The 10298-nt window shown below is 27.4% G+C and overlaps 1 protein-coding gene across 1 annotated transcript; it reads left to right on the plus strand.

Annotated features, from left to right (window-relative positions):
- Positions 1–1649: 1649 nt before the first annotated feature.
- Positions 1650–5196, plus strand: LOC107495349 (glucan endo-1,3-beta-glucosidase 5). The gene is made up of 2 exons (XM_016116475.3): positions 1650–2571; positions 3941–5196. Exons 1-2 carry the CDS (start codon positions 2228–2230, stop codon positions 5034–5036), a joined length of 1440 nt encoding a protein of 479 aa, XP_015971961.1. The 5' UTR covers positions 1650–2227; the 3' UTR covers positions 5037–5196.
- Positions 5197–10298: the final 5102 nt, after the last annotated feature.

Below are 10298 nucleotides of genomic sequence, written 5' to 3' on the forward strand. Positions count from 1 at the left end.
GAAGTCGACTTCATTATAAAGTTAAATTTTAATACATTTATTATGATGATTATTTTTTTATAATTAAAAAATAATAGTTAGTCATAAATATGTCTAAAAAATGTGTAATTCAAAAACGAGAGTGAGTGAAAAAATATTCTTTAACCAAGCATTAATGATTTAATATGCATTTTGGACATACAAAAATTTAAACCTCTAAATCAACTATCTAATCAATCAAAGTGCTTACAAGGAAAAAAAAAACAGTAATCATCATGTTTAACAATATATACCCCAATTATGAGGGGAAAATAAATTTAAAAAAAAAAGAAAAGAAAAAACCAAAAGTATGTTAGTCTAGCATGACTCTAGCAAGAAACTTTATGTTTGGATAAGAAGGACAAGAAGCAGTTGGACATTGCTGGATAATGAGGTGGAAAACATATTATACCTTAAACGTTAAGATTATTATACACCCATATCATGTCTAACTATTAATAATTCATAATATGATATTAATTAAATTTGCAACAAGTAATGCCATCTATATCTTCAAATGCTCTTCTTCTTTTGTCTCCACTTCCATGTACACTTTATAGTTTATAACCTTAGTATTATATACAGAACCATATCAAACCGTTAATTAATGTAGCCGAAACATAAAGAGAGAAAATCTTGTAACATAATCTTTGTTAAGATAAAAAAAAATATAATGTAAGAATGGGAATTGGCATCTGAAGTCTATGAATTGAAGTAAAGTGGTTTTCTCTGGGGACGGCCACACCTCAACAACACAGTGTACTTATCAGGTTCAACAGTTATGACGAAAAAAGATATACAAAAAATTGAGTAAAATTAAAGCCATTTATTGCAATTTGCAAGCATGTGGGATTTTCTATGTAATTCTTTTTTGGAAAAGGGTTGGTTCCACTTTGTGTGATGTGATTACTTGGCTTCTTAATTCTCCCAAACAAAAAAAAGATTCCCTCACCATTGGAGAAATATTTAATATCCAGCAAAGTCTAGATATTTAGGGTTGGATTCGTTTTTCTTTTTAATATTTCACGTTTTAATATTAAAAATTTATTTTATCTTCTTATAAAATCTGAAAAATGAAAATATTTAAACTAGAAGTCGAAGAACTCAAAGCAACCAATCACTTGTATTTTAACTTCTATTCCCTTCTCCCTATTTTATCATATTTCAATAAAAAATTTAGAAATTAAAAATAAAACTAAAAACTAAATATCTTACTTTATATAAAAATATAGAGTAATATTCCAATCAATTTTTTAAAAAATTTTAGTTAGAATATTTTAATGTTCAACACATTTTAGTTAACAAATCAATTCATAATTTTTATTTTGTTAGATAAATTAATTTTTATATTAAATTTTAGTAAAAAATTAGATGAATCAATNATTTAATATAAATACTAATTGTCTAACGAAATAAAAATTTATAGATTAATTTAGTGGTTAAAAATGATCGACTAAAAATATTTTAAAAATTGATTTGGGATATTATTAAAAAATACATTACCCTTTATATCTATATTTTAAAAATAATTACAATAATAAGTTTTTATGTTATATTTTTTCTAATATTATAAATAATTATTTTACCCACCGTCTTGTTTTTTAATACAGAATTCCCCCCACCATTGAGCTTCTCTGCTCTGTCTCATAATTCAATAATGCATTAAGGACTCATTATTTTCTCTCTCCATCTTTATCTCTCTCTCTCAAACACACACAGACACACACATCCTCATTCTCCGTCTTTGTCTCTCTGTTGTTTTGGGGAAGCAGCTCAGCTTAAGTCTTAAAGCACTTAAGCAGAACAAAGGTTCTGCACTTCTGCTATTCAAAGAGATCCGTTCTTAGCTTCTCTTTTATTTTTAACCTTTTTTAGGCTTTCAAGCTCCCTTAACTTTGTTGCTTTCTGAATAATTTCAGTTAGGGTGTTTTTTTTTTCTCTTTTTTTTTCCCCTTTTTACCTACTTGTGATTTTTACCATTGTTTTTGTATCACTATTCTTGAGTACTCTTCTCTCTCGAGTTTCATGCTTTAACAGTTATCCAAGTTCTGCTTTACTTAGTTTCATAGCTGGTTATAGAATAAAGCAACAAACTTGTGAAACCCCAGGAATAAAAAAAGCACCTTTGAGTTTCGAGCTTCAAATTTGACATACCCATATAAATAAAAAGCAAGATTTTTTACTCTTCATTTATCTGGGGTGTCTTATAATGGGGTGTGGAAAACTGAAGAGGTTTCTTGTTATGGTGTTGTTCATTGAACTTTTGGTGTGCTCAGTGGTGAGTGGAATTGGTGTTAACTGGGGAACACAAGCAACACACCCTTTGCCACCATCAACAGTGGTGAAAATGCTAAAAGACAATGGTATTCAGAAAGTGAAGCTTTTTGATGCTGACTCAAATATCTTAGAGGCTCTTAAGAAGACTCAGATCCAAGTCATGGTTGGTATCCCAAATGACATGCTTTACACACTTGCTAACAGTGTTCAAGCTGCTGAAAAATGGGTCTCAAAGAATATCTCAGCTCATATCTCATCTGGTGGAGTAGACATCAGGTAGAAAAAGAAAAAAGAGAACACTTTTTCTTTGGGTCTTTTGTTGATTCATTGATTTAGAGTTCAACCTTTTGGTCTTTGATGTTTTTGTGAGTGATCCCCTTTTGTGGTTGCCACTTAATTCATCAATTTGAATCTTTTACTATATTGCCTCTTAGTTTGTGTGGTTCATAGCTTTGAATGTGGAATAGTTATTTATGTTTATGCATGTATTTGAGGAGTTTGTTTATGGTTTGGTAGTTCTCTTTTGAGGAGTGATGGAGCTATCCAATTTGGGAAGAAAATGTGGCAACTAGAAAATGACTTTGGATGAGTGAAAATCTTGTGTTTCTTTCTAGGTGTGATTTTTTCTGGAATTGATTGTGATGTGCTTGAAATCATTGAAAGGGATGATTAATTTTAGTCCTTTAGAAATTTTGAATAGAATTGATTTGGTTTGATTCAGAAACTCCATCTATTCAAGTTGAATTGATTCATATCTTAGAAGTCAAATATAACCTGATATGGAAAACCTCTATATTTACATGACTAAAGTTGAAACAATTTCAAAATCAACTCAGTTCCAAATATGCTCAATTTACTGCTTTTGGCATCACTGAGTTGAATTCCATAGTTCAATTTACTATGTATGCCATCTTCATAGAGATTATTTCTTCTAAAATTCATATATTGCTGAAACTACTCTTGCTCTTGCTTAGTCCAATTTAAATTCTAAACTTTGATTAATTCATTCTCACTTATTTGTATCTACTTGCTTGCCTTCAATTGTTGTTGCTATCAAGTTATATTCTAATATGATGTTGAATTGCCAAGTTATTTGTGCAATTGTACTATTAAGTTTTCACCATTGATTGATGAAATAAGGACTTATAAAATATGACATGAGCCATCAAAAATAAAAAATCCATATCAGTTTTATTTTAGGCGTGTACAAAAACAGATTATTTGTTCTGTTTGATTGTAAAAATTGAAAGGTCCAATGTTATGAAAATTCTCTTGGAAGTCGAGTGTAATTAAGATCTCATAGGGAGTTATATTGAAATAAAGGCCACCTTGTTTTTGCTCTGGCTTTTATTTCCAGGATTTTGTGAATAAAATAGTGACAAAGGAAACATTGAAATCAAAATGGTTTCTTTCTAGTAAAACTTGAAGCTGGTACAATGAAAACAGAAAATGAGAATGCAAACCGAATACGTCCTATTGTTCTTTGCTTTTTGAAAGAGTGGAATCATGGAATAGAAATGATTTGAGATTTCATTCTGCAAGATCTTAGTATTTTACAATGTTGTTTTGATACAATGAATTACTTTTTTTATTGTTTGCATTATGTGTATCTCCCTAACCATTATTTCTTGTAATTTTTTTCAAGGTATGTCGCCGTGGGAAATGAACCTTTCTTGTCAACTTACAATGGAACGTTCGAGTCCACAACCCTTCCGGCTCTTCAAAACATCCAATCAGCTCTTGTGAAGGCTGGTTTGGGCAACAGGGTTAAAGTCACCACCCCTTTAAATGCTGATGTGTATCAAAGTTCGTCGGATAAACCTTCCGACGGAGACTTCAGGACAGACATCCATGATCTCATGATAAAAATTGTCAGTTTCTTGAGCCAGAACAATGCTCCATTCACTGTAAACATCTACCCTTTCATCAGCCTCTACGCGGATCCCAACTTCCCAATGGACTATGCCTTCTTCAATGGCTTCTCGAGTGCTATAAACGACAATGGAAAGATCTATGACAATGTGTTTGATGCTAACCATGATACTCTAGTATGGGCATTGCAGAAGAATGGCTTCGGAAACCTGCCCATTATTGTCGGAGAGATTGGGTGGCCTACAGATGGGGACCGGAATGCGAACCTTCAATACGCCCAACGCTTCAACCAAGGCTTCACGTCTAGATATCTTGGCGGAAAAGGTACCCCAATGAGGCCGGGTCCGATCGATGCCTACCTATTTAGCCTCATAGATGAAGACAGCAAAAGCATTCAGCCAGGTAACTTCGAACGCCATTGGGGATTGTTTTACTACGACGGAAAGCCAAAGTACCAACTCAGCCTTGGACCGACAAGTCCGAACGGCTTGGTAGCTGCTAGTGGCGTCGCATATCTTCCTAAAAAGTGGTGTATTATGAAGCCTTCGGCGAACCTCAACAGCGACCAAGTTGCGCCGAGTGTGTCTTATGCGTGCCAAAATGCTGATTGCACTAGTCTTGGATATGGAACTTCATGTGGAAATTTGGATGTTCAAGGTAACATATCTTATGCATTTAATAGCTATTTTCAGGTGAATGATCAAATGGACAGTGCATGCAAATTTCCTGGACTTTCTGTTGTCACCGAGAGAGATCCTTCAGTGGGTGATTGCAAATTCAAAATCATGATCCAGACAGATTCTGCTGTCAGAATTGGTTCTGTTAGAATATTGCTATTTGTATTCTTGTTTTTAGGTATTGTTGTGTAATATTATTTTTTGCTTTTTTGAATTTGTTATTATTGGAGAAAAGTGAAACCGTGTATTTTGAGTTTCTTATTTTTTCAATGTGCTGGATTGGAGCCAATGGAAGTGAAAGCATGTTGAAAATTATGTGGAAACCAAGCATAGAGACGGTTTTTTTTTTGTCTCTCTCAATTGTCTTTGTTTCTCGGTTTTCGTCCGAGACACATTCCGGACACTACCTCGGTGACAACGTTTCTTTAAAATCTAAATTCTTGTGTCACAAAAAAGATATATTTGTTGAGTAAATAAAGCAGCTTCTCAAATTTTTTTTTTTGGTAATTCCTTCTATAAAGATATTTTTATGTAAAGATGATATTTGTGAATTGTTAAATGGTTTGAAATAGTTAATTGAATAACTTAATGGTTTATATAACAAAAATATTATTTGTATACTAAAATTAGCTATTAAAATCAGTCATTAATGTATTTGTGTATAAATATATGTGTGGTTTAATTTATTTTTAATGTGTATTTATATTTATATAAAGATGTCTTTATAGAAATTTTTTTTTTTGTCTTAACATAGACTAAAGTGCCATTTTAATAGTGAGCCTGTTACAAGTAAATTTTAATTCTGATATCTAAATTTTTTTTCTTCATTTTTCTATTGGTTTGTTTCTTGAAATTGTGCGAGTTTTTTTTATTGTGCCATCAACTTTTTGCCTAGTTAGTTTAAAAATATTGTGTACACAAAATTAGTCAGTAAATTAGTTATTATGTATGTATAATATTTATATGTATTTTTTATTAATTTTAAATATATATTTTATATAAATAATGAATTTTGTGACTAACTTTTTTATACACATTTATATAGTGGTAAAATATAAATTTGAATTCGTTTCTGATATTTCTAAAAGATGTCAAGAAAACAACGTGAAACAACTGGGTAGTCGATTGGGGAAAAAAATAAGAAAAACAGTGAAAATATTAATAGAAATGAGTGAAATTAATCTAGTCCATCAGGAGTGGTTTAATGGTAAACTTACTCTAAAAAGATGGGAAGATAATAACACAAATTATTATTATTATTAATAGGATTCCGCTAGGGAGATAATGAACTATTGAGTTATAAAATAAACATCTATCATATTATTGATTTTAGAATTCACCAAAAATCGAACTCTTGACCTTTTGAATCTAGCATTCTAATACCATATCATGATACCACTCATTCTAAAAACTTCGGCTGATGAAAAAAAATAACACTAATAGTTATATCTCTAATACTCCATAAATCTCTATTATACACATTGTATAAATATTTTTATTGACTCCTCGTACATTCTCTTATTATTATTATTTGAAATGGAACAAAGAAAAATTATTTATGCCACATAAAGGAAGCTTTGCAACTCTGAACCTTATCACTATCGCTGTCGCACATGAGATTCAAACCAAGATAATGAAAATCCACTTCTAATATTCTACTAAATGACATCACAAAAACATGGCCCATGCATCCTTGCAAGCCATATCAAACATTTCACTAAGGAAGCCACTTAAATAAAGATGTTTAAAATATTTTTTTAAAAGATATTTTTAAATAATTTAAATTTAATACATATAATTAATTAAATTATATTATTTTTATTAAAATTAGATCAGATAAATTGATTTAACTAAAAAATCAATAAATTATATTTTAAATTGTTCTAAATTAACATTTTTTTATAAAAAATAATTATAATATTTTTATTATAAAAAATAACTAAAATATTCTTATTATATATATATTAATTTCGAAAAACGTTTTAAATATCTTTATAAAAACGTCTCACTTTCACTAATCCGGCAGACTAAATTTTGACCGTAGTCTCTTAGATTTATGAGATTATTTAATTTAATTTTTTCATATTCTAATTTTATTATAGTAGTCTCTTACTCTTTTAGATTAAATTCCGGATATTATAGTGATTTTTTAATTACTGTTCCGTGATGAATCAACAATTGCAACGATGATGTGACAATCTGTTGCCATACAGATACTAAATGTTACAACAGTTTGCTAACATGACCAAATTGAAATTTCGACCCAATTTGATTCCTCTCCCTATATATGATCCTAATTCATTCCCCCCATTCCTTCTTATTGAAGCTCTGTCTTCATTTACAATTATTGAACAGAAAGGCATTTAAAAACAACTCATCTTTTAATTATATAAAATATTAATAAATAAAAAAAATTACTAATAGGGGCTAACTAATATTTTTATTAGTAATAATATTATTATAATATAAATCTTTTAGAATTACATCAATTTTATTTTGATATTATATATTATGACAGATAAAACTTATAAAATCAAACTACTTTTATAAAAAGATTGTAGGGATATAAATAATCATCGGCTAAAAAGACCAATGTCTCATATAAAAAAATTAAATAATAAGTTTTTTAGTTATTATTTTCATATGAAATAGTTTAATTTTTGCTAATAATTAATTTTAAAATTTTTTTCAGAAATAAAAAAAATTCATATTTTTTCAAACACTATTTTTGAACTTTAATTCTTTAAATACGATTTTTTTTGTTTAGAACTTGAAAAAATGTATTTCAAAATAAAATACAACTTATAATTTGAAAGAATTTGATATGTATACTTTTATATTTGATTAGGTGTTAACTTTGTTGTACACAAAAAAATAATTAGTTTTCATATTTTTATTTAAAAATAATATTTTCTCTCTCTATATATAAAAATATAATTAGATATTAGTATAAAAAATTTATATTAGAAATCTTTTTTGTAACTATTAATTATAATATTATTATTCTTTTTAAATTATATGTAATAAATATTTAAAAGAAGAAAAGTGAAAATATAAATTAAAAAGATAAGCGGTAAAACTTTAAAACTAAATATAAAAAAGTATAATAATAATAATAATAATATACTTTTATATGAATAATATTACGAAATATTTTTTAATTATATTTAGTTATGAATTTAATTTATTTTTTATAATTTTATGAATTTATTTGAATTATATTATTTTATTAATTTTAATTTTTTGTAGAAAAGAAATGTAGGGAGAGATAGAGAAAAAAGAGAAAGAATGATAAAAGAAAAAGGAGGAGAGAGAGAGAATTTATTAATTTTGGAAGAAAAGATTTTATTTTAATTATAATGAAAGAATATCTCGTCACACATTTTGATTTTTTTGATTAAAGATAGGGAGACTCGAATGCGTAACCTCTTAGGTGAGTATGGCCATTTGAACTATAATTTATTGGCCACATTTTGATTTGTTAGATTAGTAATATAAAATATAAACGATGAATTATATAGGATGGGAAGGGTAGAGAGAAATAAAAAAAGGGAGAGAAATAGATAAACGGATAGAGAAAAAAATTATTAATTTAAAAAAATATTTTATTTCAATTTAGATGAGAGTATCATGTGACACATTTTAATTTTTTACTTAGTAATATAATATAGTTATATTTTAATTTTAATTTAATTTAATTTAATTTTAATTATAATTAAAAAATATTATGTTATAAATTTTGATTGTCAAATTTATAATTAATAATTGATAATGATATATAAAAGAGATATAATGAGTGACGAAATGACCAATATTGTTTTTCTTTAATAAATAATTATAGGTTAACGTTTTAGACATAAAAATAGAATAATTGATATTGAAAATGTTATATATTTTTATGTAACTTTTAATACTTCAATAGAGTTTATCTTCAATAATAGGATGATAGATGCTATTTCAAAAAAGAAAAAGAAAAGGTACCAGTCACAAGGAAACAACAAATGTGGTTCTGACTGGTCCGTAATATTTTGTAATCGATTTGGTTGCATAGCATTGTCATCACTCTTACATTGATGATTTGGACTTCCCAAAAGCTAAACGAAAAGATGCTAAGTTAGATATTAATTATGATTACAAGCTGACCCCACATGTGATCATCGACCGTGCGGTGAAATCATTCATTGATTCATTCACTATATAAAATCCGCAATCATACATTTTATAATACTAAGGCATATTGAACATTGTTATTTAAACATATCATAAGCCATCTAATTAAAGGTGTTTCATCTTATAAAATTCTATAAAAATTATATTTCCGAACCCTAAACCCTATAAACCCTAACCACCATTATATCTCCTAGAAAATTATGTTCAAATAATACTTTTAAGTTCTCTTAAGATTTGCATAACTATACCCAGACTCCTTTTTAGTTGACCAACTACAATGACTACTTCTAAGTGTGTGTTTGGATTTCAGTTTGTAAACGAGAATTTGCATAAAATTGATTTTGCAAACTTGATTTTGATGAAAAGTGAGTTTGTGTTAAAATGATTTATGTTTGGTAATCTTTTATTAAAATAGATTATAGTAAAGTAAATATTGTTTGGATTACACTACTCAAAATTACTTTTAGATAAAAAATTACTAAAATAGACATCAAATTAAATAAATTTTTTATATTATTCTATCATTTTAATTTATTTATTTAAATAAATATTATTAATTAATTTTATAATAAAATTAATATTTACTTACTAAAATAAAAATAATATATAAAATTGACAAAATATATTTTTATATCAAAAGCAAAAATAATATATAAAAAATATATCAAAATGTACTTTATTAAATCATATTACTTATAATTTTTTTAATACTCTCTATACTCTTTTATCTAATATTATTTTAAACTATAACTTTTAATTATTTATAACTTTATTCTTAGTTATAATTAGTTTTTTATTTACTTTGTTATTTTTAATGGGATCAACAAAAATAAAAATTTAATAAAAAAATATAATTATATATTTAAAATATTTGAATACTAAAAGGACTACAAGCAAAGAAGTAAAGGGTAGAATTGATAAAACAAAATAAATCCAATCCTAACGTGATTATCTAAACGCAGAAGCTACAATTTCCAGCTTCTTATAAACGCACGTTAAGAACCTAAAATCACGTTAGCGTTTAAAGAAAAAAAAGCATCCAAACAAAAAGAGAAAGCGTTCAATGCACTCAAACGTGCTTCTCTTCCTTCTAAGGAAAAACCAAACACACCCTAATTTACCCTTTTTATAAAAATGTCTATAGCTGGAATGCCAATTTCATCAAAACCAAAATTATGAAAAAGAACTTCACTAACGAAGGAAAGGAAATTAACAAGGACAACACAGGTCTCTGCTCCAATTTCAGGGTTACAATTTGAATTTTGAAAATAACAAAGATATAAA

The sequence above is a fragment of the Arachis duranensis genome, chromosome 6 (assembly GCF_000817695.3).
Source record: "Arachis duranensis cultivar V14167 chromosome 6, aradu.V14167.gnm2.J7QH, whole genome shotgun sequence".
Lineage (NCBI taxonomy): Eukaryota > Viridiplantae > Streptophyta > Magnoliopsida > Fabales > Fabaceae > Arachis > Arachis duranensis.

What these genes read in the sequence shown, in the direction of transcription:
- LOC107495349 (XM_016116475.3), top strand. Translation starts at nt 2,228, where the DNA reads ATGGGGTGTGGAAAACTGAAGAGGTTTCTTGTTATGGTGTTGTTCATT. An exon ending in TCTGGTGGAGTAGACATCAG is followed by an intron (nt 2,572 to 3,940) that starts GTAGAAAAAGAA and finishes ATTTTTTTCAAG; the next exon opens with GTATGTCGCCGTGGGAAATG.